Consider the following 12,889-nt stretch of genomic DNA (forward strand, 5'->3'; position numbering starts at 1 on the left):
GAACAGAAGGTCTGCAGGAAGAAGCTCTTTAGCTTCCCACCCCTCTTGACTCTCCGCAGGCCATCATACTTCTCAGGTTTGCCCATCTGCTTCCCAAAGGATAGGCGGTGGTGGTTTCGGTGGTGGCGGTGGTGGTGACATGGATGGAGACACTTTTGAGACAGAGCCTGGCCTGCTCCCAGAAGCTCCAGAATGACTAATAGTTATCCTGGTGGAGTAACTTGAGGAGTTGTAGAGCAAAAAGTTACTTTTCCTTGCTCATGGCCAGCCCTGAGTGGAGGTTCCTTTGGAGAAGGAAGTTGGGTGATCTGGAGTAGGTCAGATGGAGGCTTCCTTTTGGGTTCAATCAGGAAACTCCTGCACATCACTAACAGCCTTCTATGAAGGTCAGTGTGTTGGATCATAATTCCCAGAATCCCCAGCCATCATCTTTGTGGGTCAGGGGCCTGAGGAGTTGTTGTCCCCCCCCCCCCAACCATGCATAGAAGGTAACTTTTCCAAGCTTTCCTTCAAACTAGTTTGCAAGAGCCCCAGAACAGAATGGAATGATGGTAGCGTTCACCCTTCTGTTGAATATGGAGCCAGGAGGAACATTTCAAGATTTCCATTAGAATGGGATGGTCAAAGGGGTGCAATGGATGATGGAACTTTTTGGACCTCTTAAAAACCCTTATCCAGTGGGGCTGGCGGCTGGAAGATCCTGGGAGCTATAGTCCAAAAAGGAATGTCTCTCAAGCTCCCATTTCAGAAAGATATTGATCAGATAGGGAAGACTGAATTGCAATCTCAAGTCCCTAGTTAGCCCATGAAACACACTGGCTGCACATGGATCAATAGGTTAGCATGGTTTACATCACAGGGTCATTGTAAGAAGACGATGGGACACCATCTCAAGCTTTTTGGCAAATGGGGACAAAGTATAGGATTTTTAAAAGGTTAAACCAAGCCAGAGGTTATTTGGTGTCTGCAAAAAATGTACCATGCATTGGTAACAACCCAAGTGTGAGACATACAGCATACCCTCCAAATCTCCTGCTTTAGCAAGGATGCCTCCAATTAATCCTCTGCCATCCCACTTTATAAAGCTTCTTTTAAAATGTCCCGGTTTCTCTCTCCTCCTCCCACTTTCCCCCTTTGGTAGTCAGCTTAATTCAATTGCTGCAAACCAAGTATTAAATGCAAAAGTAGTTTGCATTGAGTTAGCTTACCAGGGAGGAGAGGAGAGGAAGACACAGAGGAGTTTTTCACACAGCTAACAAATCTGACTTACCTTTCCCGGTTTGAATCCTCTTCCAGGACGCAGCTGGATATCACATTTTGTCACCGATGCCGCTTCCAATCTAAAACCCACCTAAAACTCAGCTAGAAACTGTGCTCAGTTGGCCGATTTGCAATCAATAGTTTCCAGGTTGGGAGATTCTAGCCGGGTTTTAGGCAGGTTTTAGGCCGGAAGCAAAATGCAAGCGATAATGTCTAGCGGAAGAGGATTCGAAACGATAAAGTAAGTTGGGTTTTTTAGTCATGCGGCAAACCCCAATGTCTTTTTCCTTCCCAGTAGGCTCAGGCAAAAGCAAACCGCTGCAGCCTTTTCTCGCTTGTGAGTTCTTCTTCATTAATTTTCCAGCTGCTCTTGCTTGGCCACATGGGTCTCAATTTTGACCTGTGAAATCTTGGCAGGTCCAACTTACTATATATATATATATATATATTGAACTTGTCAACTCTGGAATGTGTACCAAAATGCACGTATTGGGGAACCGTATGTACAGCTGTCGGTCTGGTATTGTTATTTTGACGTCCTTTTTCATCTGTGACGCAGCCATTCGAAATCAGCCCGGCTGAATGGCAAATCCACTTTCAATTCAGAGGAGGCTTTGGCGCATATATATATATATATATATATATATATATGACTTTAAAAAAATCCTTCCCACTTGTTTTCTGCCAGTCAGTCCTCATTAAAGGCAGCCGGCTTTGCTCTTGAATGGAGAAAGTGTTCATTAATTAAGTGGTGAGAGGCAGCCAGAGAGGTACTAATGAGCCTCAAGCGGAGGAAAGAGACAGAGAAGGGGGTCTCTTGGCCAGGCACCGTTTCGGCTCAAGAGCCTTGATGAAATAATGAGAAGAGCTGGCACACAGGCAGCAAAGGAACCACTGCAAAGACAGCATTTTCCAAGCATTCGGTTTTTGCAGAGAAGGGGATGGGGACTTGGGGAGCGATTCGGGCACCTTTCAGCTGTGGCTGCATCCACAGCTCTGGTGCCATGGCATAGGATCCTAGAGTTGGAAGAGAGCCCCAAGGGCCATCCAGTCCAACCGCATTCTGCCATGCGGGAAACCCACACTGATAGCACCCCTGATGGGGACAGACATACATGTGCCATAGGTGTGTGAGAATGTCAATCCAAATTCAAAATCCTTTGGGTTTGGAAATGAAGTAGCAAGTCCAGTTTTAACAATGGACAAAGACATAGCCATCAGAGATGGAGATGGGATGGCAAGACCAGTTTGGCTTTGGAAACTAGCCTGTAGTTGAAGAGGATAGATGAGTGTAGGACGCCCCACTGAGGATGGGGTCAAATAGTGTTGAAATGTGTGTAGTGTGTCAGGATGCCATTGTCCTGGTTCAATCCATTGCTGTGGGACTGTCGTTTACGGATGAGTTCCAATTCTACTATTTCTCTTTCCAATCCGCCTTTGTAGTTCTTTTGTTCAAGGACCGCGGTTCTGAGGTCTGACATGGAATGCCAAGGGATGGGGACCATCAGGCCTTGGGGTTAAACCTAGCTCACCTGGGATGAAATGTGCCCCTTGTAGTGTTCCCCAAATGGGATTCCCCCCCTTTTGCATGTTATGCCATCCTTTGGTAGCTTCCTAGCATTTGCAAATGGGTTCCGTCCCTGTTCTATAAGGGTTGAAACACCTTAGTTCCTGGAAAGATGGACCTTCAAGGCTAAAATAGACTGGTATCTTTGGCCCTGGCTTTTTACCTCTGACTCTGTCCATCCCTCCAAGAACTGAGGTTCCTTGTGGGGTGGAGGAAAGGAGGAGGAGATGTACCCATCCACCAGAAAACATATCCAGAGGTAGCCGTATCGTCCGTGTAGCAAAGTTCAGTGCAGGCACCTTTTGGAAAGAGATGCCTCTGGTTGCTGGCAACATCCAAATGCCACAAAACAGTGATACCTTTACTGACCAACTAAAAGGCACAAAGCACATTGCTTTCAAAGCCTGACGAAGAAGCCAGTGGCACTGCAAAAGCTTGCAACATGTATTTGCTGCATTTTGGTCGGTCAATAAAGGCACCACTGTATTGTGCATTTTGGATGCTACCATCAACCAGAGGCATCTCTTTCCAAAGGGTGCCAGAAAAGATGCCTTTGCTATTTCTTTTGCACGCCCTCCATTCACGTTTCTCCCACCACCAGTTCTTACGAAACTGCTTTGGCTTAACTAGGATGGATGAATGAAAGACCCTTGGATGCCAGTGAGAAAACGTCTGCCCTTCGCTTAGGCTTCCGTTGGTATCCATACTACAGCGAAGCAGGTGAGACCCAGAGGGGGACGGCCAAGGCAAAAAGACGTGTGGGAACCCGCAAGCAAAGGGCTAAGAGTGCGCCATACCATAAGCAAGGAGGTGAGGTTTCAGTTCTGTGCCCGCTAGTCATACCGTCTTGAGAAGTGCGCCAAAGCAGTGCAGCTACTAACACAATGCAAGCTATTGTTCAGTCGCGATGTTCTCATGCTCTTCTGGGGAAGGTGGCTTGTTGTGCCTGTGGAAGAATTGTTAAATGAATGGGGCATGAGCATAGGTGGAATTCGCCTGCGTAAGGCAAGGGCCCACTGTACACAATAACACACACACACATACACACAAGATACTATAGAATCATAGAGTAATAGAATCATAGAGTTGGAAGAGACCCCAAGAAGGGCCATCCAGTCCAACCCCCTTCTGCCATGCAGGAACTCTAAATCAAAGCACCCTCAACAGACGGCCATCCAGCCTCTGTTTAAAGACCTCCAAGGAAGGAGACTCTACCATACTCCAAGGTACCATCTTCCACTGTCGAACAGCCCTTATTGTCAGGACGTTCCTCCTAATGTTGAGCTGGAATCTCTTTTCCTGGAGCTTGCATCCATTGTTCCGAGTCCTTGGAACATGGCACATTATCCATCGATGTCTCACTGATTCTTAGGTTCTTGGACAGAATCCAAACCAATGATAGGCCAAAACATGAGTCAGTAACACCTGGTAGACTGCAGTGATGTACACTTGACTCAGTTGACTCGGACATGACTCTGACTCAAGTTGCTTCAGTGACTCCACTCAGCCTTGACTTGGCAATAAATGCTTTGCTGACTTGACTTGAGACTTGTATATTTTTAGCCACCGACTTGCTGGTCCAACTTCATCCAGGAGCAACATCCCATTAGGCAATGGGCTTGAGGCAGGGGTTGATGTCTGCTCAGCATCCTATCCCTGCTGCACATCGGAGGAGCCTTCTGGAGCTTTTGGAAAGCTTTACAAGGATCCTTCCACCTCCAGTCCATCGCTCAACACTTTCCTTTTGCCTCCGAGAAATCCCCCAACTCTGTGCACGTCTTCTCGATCTTTTAGTTATTGAAACCCACCTGCACCGCACCCCACAAACCACCATGTCCTTTTTTTTCTGTTAAGTTGCAAGGACTTGAGACTCAACTTGAGACTTGGGTTAAAAGACTTGAATACATCACTGGTAGGCTGTGAAACCATACAGTGGTAAAAGCAGCAGTGGCAGCAACAACAACAACATCCCCACCAACAACCCACAGTGAGGTGGATAGCATAGGGCAGTGATGGTGAACCTTTTAGGGGCCGAGTGCCGAAACTGCAACCCAAAACCCACTTGTTTATTGCAAAGTGCCATGTCCCTCTGGCTTTCTAGTAACAAACTCTGGCAAACTCTGTGCTGGGGCGATGGCACATGTGCCCACAGAGAGGGCTCTGAGTGCCACCTCTGGCACGCGTGCCATAGGTTCGCCATCACTGAGTCTTGTGTTGTCTGTGAGGTTAACTGGTTTGTTTGAGCACGATCCTTTCTGGGTTACAACCAAGTTCCTCAAATGCATGGAGTACAGTAGTAGTAAATGGCAGTGCGGTTGACTAGGCAGTTGACCAGGGTTCACAGTATATATACCCCACTCACTTCCATGCCAACGTTCTCCCAAGATGCCAGCCACAGATGCTGGCGAAACGTCAGGAATAAACTCTTCCAGAACACAGCCTCAGAGCCCATTTATCTATATCCTTTTCATTTAATATTGCAGTTAGCCTATCTAGTTCCTTCATTTCGTGTATTTTGTTTTTCCAGTCCTCTATTCGTGGCATGTATGGAGAACTCCAATTTTTTTGCCACTGTTATGCGGATGCCAAATTGCTGTTATTTTTGCACATAAACACAGCAGTCTTACACAAAAGAGTAGAATCATAGAATCATAGGGTTGGAAGATCCTTCAGTGTTGCTTTTTGCGTGGGCAAAACTCTCCCAATGGCTACACAAAGAGTCCATGTGTGTTTCTGTACAGAATAAAAACTCAACACGCACAAAACCCTGGGATGCGGTAATTCCAGGAGAATGCAATGCAGCATTCTTGCAACGCAAAGAACCCATGCGCTTTTCCATGTGGAATAACATCCCCAAATATCATTTGCATAACAGGTGAAAACGATGCAGAATTCATGCCTCACAAAGAGCCCAAGTATGTTTCTGTGCTATACCCCAAAATATGGGGGTGTCTGGAAACCAGGTAGTAAATGCTCAATTCTCACCACTCTATTTTTCTATTAGACTGGTGTTGGGAAACCCTAATTTCAGCCAGAAACCAGTGAATAACAGTGAACCTTGCTATTCTTCCTAATGAGTGTTTCTCGTTTCTTTCCTTTGTAGATTCCAAGCGCATAGCAAGCAGGAGCACCAAGCCCATGCAAATGTTTGAAAACCAAATGCCGGAAGACGCGCCAGCGGAAAAGCAAAACAGCAGTAGGCACCCTGGTATGGTTTCCCTCTCTTATCTGTATTGGGCCTGATGGGTGATCCAGCACTAACTGCAGCCGCACTGCAGAATTAAAGCAGTCTTACACCACTTTAAGTGCCGTGGCTGATCCTACAGAATCGTGGGATTTGTACGTTTGGTGAGATACCAGAGCTCTCTGAATTCTTCTGAATACCACAGTTCCATAGGATATGTCATGGAGGTTAAAGTTGTGTCATGCTGCTCTAATTCCACGGTGTGGACACATCCTCAAAGTTGTAGAGTCCCATCCACACCACACAGTTATACTGCTATGATTCCACTCTAACTGCCATCGTTCAGTCCTACATAGAATCCTAGGGTTTGCAGTTGAGAGAGGGGAAACTTGGGTTTCTCAGCCAAGAAACTGTAGTGCCTCCCTGAACTAGAAATCCCAAAATCGCATAGGATGCAGCCATGACATTTAAAGTGGAATCATAGTGCTGCATGATGAGGCAAAACGGTTTCACACAATGTCACACAAAACCCGCCATTAAAGTGGGCACAAAGGAGCATTAATGTGCATCTTTTTACTTTCGGGATTTCAGCAGCAATGCATGTCCAATATCTCTTTATTTGTGCAATTACTCACCATTTCTGCTTTATTTGCGGGATGCTTCAAATGCACTTTACTCTCTCTTTAATGCCAAAATAAGCCCCAGTGTGATAAACCCCTTGGACATATAACTCACTGCACTGATGAGTTGTTGGTGGGCATTGTCTTACCCCAGAAGCACAGAACAAGGAATGATCTCCTCCCTTTCGGCTCGGGTAATTTTGCTTCCTTGGGGATGCTTGCAAGCCTGGATGAAGCCAATCAAGTTTCTGGAGGCCAGGAAATGAGAGACGGTGCCAATTAACGGTGCCAGGAAAGAGGTGAGGGCAACCCTGTGACCCTGAGAATGAGGGCACTGGCTCCATTTGGCTGGTAACTAATTGCTTTGGAAGCTCAGGCCCCATACAGACAGGCCAAAATAAAGCTGCTTCAGGTCACTTTGGAGGTATGATGCTTAAATGACGCATGCGTCCTATGAGTCCGAAAGCTGCACCAAAGCCATGCTCCAGTCCTAAGGACTGGAGAATCAGCCTCAAACAAAGTTTGACACCAATTTAAACTGTCGTGGCTCAATAGTATGGAATTCTGGGAATTGTTGTTTTATTGTGGAGCTCTCTGACAGAGAAGGCTAAATGTCTCACAGAGCTACAGTTCCCAGAATGCCATCGCATGGAGCCATGGCAGTTCAAGTGGTATCAAACTGGGTTATTTCTGCACTGCGGATGCAGCCATAAGTCAAGGGTGACCAGATGTCCTAACTGCAAAGAAGGACAAAGCACTCCTTCATTCCAGAGAAATGTAGGACGTAATGAAATAAAACCCAAAAAACGTTCATACATGCTTCTTAGTCATGCCCAAAATGGAGGACATTTTGGAATTCCTCCTTGGAGGTCTTTAAACAGAGGCTGGATGGCCATCTGTCAATGGGGATGCTTTGATGGAGAGTTCCTGTGTGGCAGAATGGGGTTGGACTGGATGGCCCTTGGGGTCTCTTCCAACTCTATGATTCTATGACCAGAAAGTGGAAATGTAGTGCACATCTGGGGCAAAGACATGTCCGGTCACCATGCATAAGTCAGACTTACAACCCTGCATAAGTTTCCCATTCACATTTATAATCATGGTACCATTGTTAAGATTGTAAATGTCCACCAAATGTCCCCGAAACCCATATGAAAATCCAACCAGCTCCACTAAGGGATGGAGTCCAGAAGCGCTGGTGAGGAGGGCATTGGAGGATGATGTGCCCAGCCTCCTTCCAGCGGTGATCAGTGGTGACCCCATGAGTTGTGACAGGACCCCTTGCCACATCCCCTGGCATGCGCCTCCTAACATATCGCCTCCTTTTCTCTTTCCAGCCGTTCCCACCTTAGCTGAAGGGGAGCCGACAAATGAAACGAAATCCAAAGTGCCCAAAGCTATACCCAAGGCATCGCCCCGAATGAGTCACCAAGAGGAGAAGAAGCCAGAAGAAGCCCTTGCATCGGGGCCTTTCTTTTACATCGGAGGAGCTAATGGGCTTGATCTGTAAGGATGCCCAGAGCTGGGATCACCCTTCGCTCTGTTTTTCTCACTTCTGTTATCCTATCAAATAGGAGATGATTCTGCTTTGGGTTTTAGTCTGAACTTGAAAAGACTCCATCTCCCAAATAGGTGCAACACCTTGGATAGCTCCTATACAGTTCAGATTTTAACCTGGAGTGGATTCACTGTCTTCTTGCATGGAAGCCACTAACCACAACTGCATCTAGTCCAGCTTATCCTAGCAGGGCATTCACACTACACAACTATAGTGTTACAATGCCACTTTATTTTCCAGGCTTCCATCTTTTGGACTCCTGGGATCTGCAGTTTAGGGAAGGATGCTCGGAATTCCTTGCTGGAGAGCTTTAGTGTCTGCCAAGCCTACATATCCAGTTATTGTGTCCTATGGAAATAGGACAGAGCCATGGCTAATTAAAGTGGAACAATAGTGCTATAATTGTGTAGTGTGGCAAGGCTGTGTAGTGCGCAGTGTGGAAGTCTGTTCCCCTTTACTCTGTCTGATCTCTTTCATGCTTTTTCTAATGGAAAGACACCATCCGGTCTCGTTTCTTCCCTGCTTAGACAGTGTTGCTCATTAGTTTACAACCTGGATGCATTGCCACACTTGTGGAACCATCTACCAAGAGAGCTTTCTGTTTCAAAAATGGGATTTCAAGGCCTCTGATCTAATTAACCGCAAGGACTCGGTTGCAGTGGTTTCCTCCAAAAGGAGAGACAGAGAGAAAAAGAGCACAAGGAAGAAGAAATAACTGAAGTCTTTTGTTTCCCTCCATCACAGACTCAACCTGTATTGCAAGAACAGGGGCTGGCAGCGTATCTATGACAACCGGAGGGAGGATTACATCCTGAAATGGTGTGAGACCAAATTCAGAGACACCTATTACAACTTCAAGGAAGGTAAAGGGAGTGGGCAGTTGGCTTGGCATCAATCTCGCCCGGTTGTCTTTGTGGGTAAAGCGTATTCCCATAAAGCCCCAACTCTCCCAGTGCGGCAGAGGTAGTTCCAGTTGATCGGACCCTGTCCCATTTTGCCAGACCTGTGATGGTCCAGCCAGCTGGGATGTATTTTAATCCCTTGAATCCAGGAATGTCCAGGTTTTCCAGGACATATGGCAACCCTATGCTGAGCACACCAGGTGACACCTCAGAGGAGGATGTCCGCCTTCTGTGTGTCTCCATGGGTAGATCAGGACTCTGAGAGCCTGAAGGTCCTGGAAAGGGCCCCTTGCATCTGCCTGGAGGCAGCGAGGAGGTTGTCTGGGATGCTGTTGGCATACAATAGCTCATTCCTGGAAGCCTCTCCTGTTGCCAACTGGCGCCTGGACCCTTTGGGGATTTGCAAATGAAGCAGGTAGATTGGAACAGCCTGGGACATGGGCAGTTCCATCCAGCAGCCATTGTCAACAAGTACAGTGCGCCCGCATCATACGCAGGCACGCCTTGAAGCCGCACCGGAAAAAACCCTGGTGCACCCCGGAAAAATAACGGGGCATGTGCCCTGTGCTGTGCGCACCATGACACACCGCAGGACGAGCCCCATTACATGTTTTTTCCCTTACGCAGGGGGTCCGGAACAGATCCCCCATGTAAGGGAAGACTGTCCCAGTCCAAGGCTCCAATCCAGAGGGAGGCAACCTGTTTGCCTTTGATGATGGAGCATAAGTGGCCATGCTGGATGGGGGGATTCTGAGAAATATAGCAAGCCTGTAGCTAGGCTGGGGCAACTGGGGCACCGAAAGAGGGTTCTAAAGAGATGTGGCTCCTTTGTCCGCCGCAACAGAGGCACTGTGACGTCCCTCATGCGCCGCACCATTTGGATGTGGTGCATGAGCCACGTCATTGACACACACCCCGTGTAAATGGTGGTGCACCACGATGGCACATGGTAGGACTCAGAAGCATGCAAAAAGATATAGGGACCCCAAATGTACTTTCTGCCCCAGGGCCCCTATATTTTTTGCATGCTTCTGAGTCCTACCGCGTGTCGTGGGCGCCATCTTGGTGCACTGCTGTTTACATGGGGTGCGTGTCAATGACGTGGCTCATGCACCGCATCCAAATGGTGCGCCGCATGAGGGACGCCACAGCGCATCTGTTGCGGCAGACAAAGGTCCCAAAATAATCTTCCCCAATGCTTGGGCATTGATTCTTCATGCCACCTTCAATCTGGTGGTTTCTTTCTTCCCAGGAGAACAGCTGCTTTACCAAATCCCTAACAACAAGATACTCACTACCAAGATAGGCCTTCTGATGAACCTCAGGGAGTACGAGCGAGTGATGAAGAAGATCAACAGGGCTGCAAAGTAAGCTCCATCCCCTTCGGTGCACATATCCCTAACTCTACCACACCTTTTTTCATTTGCTTATCCACAAATTTTACCCTCGGCTTATCCATGGGTCATATCAAAATCCATAATTTTGGTCCCAAAACCTGCCCTCGGTGTATACATGAGGTTGACTTACAGTCAAGTATACACAGTGAATCCTGTTATTAGTGCTGACTAGAGTAGACCCATTACACCAGTAGGATTTACTTATGCGTTGGTGTACCATTTAACCATTGATTCAATGAGTCTAATCTATTTGAGAGTCAGTGTGATGTAGTGTGGCTTGGACTACGACTACGGCTCTGGAGACCAGGTTTCAAATCCTGGCTCGGCTATGGAAACCCATTTGGTCAAGTCACATTCTTTCAGCCTCCAAAGAAGGCCAAGGCAAGCTCCCTTTGAACAAAGCTGGCCAGGAAAACTCCATCATAGGGTCACTTTAGGATAGCCATAAGTCAGCACAACTTGGACACACAACAACTACTACAATTCTAGTTGGGACTAACCAATAATGCTGGCCAGAATGTGTTATTTATTGGATATAGAGCTCAGCAAAAAGGAATCATAATTCGACTTCCACATTTAGATGTGTCTGGCTCTCGTGGCTTTGAAAAATGTGCTTGAATGTTTCAGACGCATTTGCTCGGAAACATATAGGCTTGAACACTGTTGAGCATCCCAGAAGAGGGCTTCCAGTGCGCAGAGATTTTTGTTTTCATGTTCTTCCAAAGCCTGAATTGTTCCCTTGATCTCCTTCCATTTGCCTGTTGGAAACAGAATAAGTTATAGGGCATTGCTGAAATGCTACCTCCCATCCCACCCCAAGGAAAAGAAGTTTGCAGCCTTTTTGCAGTAAGATTATCGCTGTTGTGAATTTATAAGGCTGATTCTGGACAAAGTTAAAGTTTGTGCCAACCTCCTTGAATCAAGGCAGAGACATTGGGTTACTAGTGTGGAAGCCCCTGTCTTGATGTTGTGGCAGGCACTTGTGTGGCTTGGTGGCTCCCTAGAAAGCAGCCTTTCCATGTGTTTATACATGGCCTTTCCAAAGTAAGACCAGAGAGATTTTTTTAAAAAGCTTGCCCTCCCTCTGAATTGGCTTTATTTGTTCTTAGTGATATTGCAAGACCCAAGAAAGCTTGCCCTTCCTCTGAATTGGCTTTGTGGTTTTGCCGGACTCAAGAAAGCTTGTTTATCCTCTGCTTTGTTCATTCTTAGTTATCTTGCTTGACCCAAGAAAGCTTGCCCTTCCTCTAAATTGGCTTTGTTCGTTCTTAGTAATTTTGGCGGTCTGCCTGCCCCTTATTTTGCTGCATGAGGAAGCTGCAGCAGACAAACCAGGTTCTTTTTGCGGCGTGATTGTGATGCCACAGTGCGCACTTGCGATGTCACAATGATGTCGCAACGTGCGGACGCTAAGCGTCCATTGTGTCAAAATGGTGGTGCCCATCTGTACAGGGCGCCACTATTTTGACGCCCTCTTCACATGCGAGGGGCGTCTGGAAGCGCCGCCCCTCACATGTAATGATGGTGCCCCATTGCGCCCATCTGTAGAGCGCCATGGTTAGACTAAAAAAGGCTTGCCTTCCTTCAAAATTGGCTTTGTGATCGGCTTAGTGATTTTGCAAGACACAAGGAAGCTTGCCCTTCCTCTGAATTGGCTTTGCTTGTGATTCTGATAGACCTAAATTGTGATTTTGCTAGACCGAAAAAAGCTCGCCCTCCCTTGGAACTGGCTTTGTTAGTTCTTAGTGATGTTGCTAGACCCAAGAAAGCTTGCCCTCCCTCTGAATTGGCTTTATTTGTTCTTAGTGATATTGCTAGACCCAAGAAAGCTTGCCCTCCCTCTGAATTGGCTTTATTTGTTCTTAGTGATATTGCTAGACCCAAGAAAGCTTGCCCTCCCTCTGAATTGGCTTTATTTGTTCTTAGTGATATTGCTAGACCCAAGAAAGCTTGCCCTCCCTCTGAATTGGCTTTATTTGTTCTTAGTGATATTGCAAGACCCAAGAAAGCTTGCCCTCCCTCTGAATTGGCTTTATTTGTTCTTAGTGATATTGCTAGACCCAAGAAAGCTTGCCCTACCTTTGAATTAGCTTTATCTGTTCTTAGTGATATTCCTAGGCATTACTGACTGACATCACATGCCCTTAGTGGCATCTTATTGACTGTTTGTCGCTCTGACAGCATCACATTCACAATGTGATCTCTGACTGGATAGGACTATATTTGTAGGGAACCAGTGGTCCTCTGTCTGAGTGTGTCTGAGAGAAGGAGGGAAGGACAGTGAGAGCAAGAAAGCATTAGAGAAGCAATAAGTCCCTTTCATCCTACTGTTCCATAAACACAAACAGAGAATGTGATTATATACGAGTGCTGATTGCAAGAAATGATGGGCAAAAAGTAA

General features: G+C 46.8%; 1 protein-coding gene across 2 annotated transcripts in view; it reads left to right on the top strand.

The window, feature by feature from the left end:
• TTLL10 (tubulin tyrosine ligase like 10) overlaps positions 1-12,889 on the top strand; it is a 150,789-nt gene that overhangs the window by 123,928 nt on the left and 13,972 nt on the right. Inside the window, exons 8-11 of one of the 2 annotated variants that reach the window (XM_089534275.1) lie at positions 5,931-6,023; positions 7,969-8,137; positions 8,934-9,052; positions 10,344-10,458. In XM_089534275.1, coding sequence (XP_089390401.1) covers positions 5,931-6,023; positions 7,969-8,137; positions 8,934-9,052; positions 10,344-10,458 — 496 coding nt within the window. Of the gene's footprint in view, positions 1-5,930; positions 6,036-7,968; positions 8,138-8,933; positions 9,053-10,343; positions 10,459-12,889 lie in introns of both variants that reach the window. The other variant, XM_089534276.1, reaches the window with a different exon arrangement.

The sequence above is a fragment of the Sceloporus occidentalis genome, unplaced genomic scaffold (genome assembly GCF_023333645.1).
Source record: "Sceloporus occidentalis isolate IW3139 unplaced genomic scaffold, rSceOcc1.0.p SCAF_8, whole genome shotgun sequence".
Taxonomy (NCBI): Eukaryota; Metazoa; Chordata; class Lepidosauria; order Squamata; family Phrynosomatidae; genus Sceloporus; species Sceloporus occidentalis.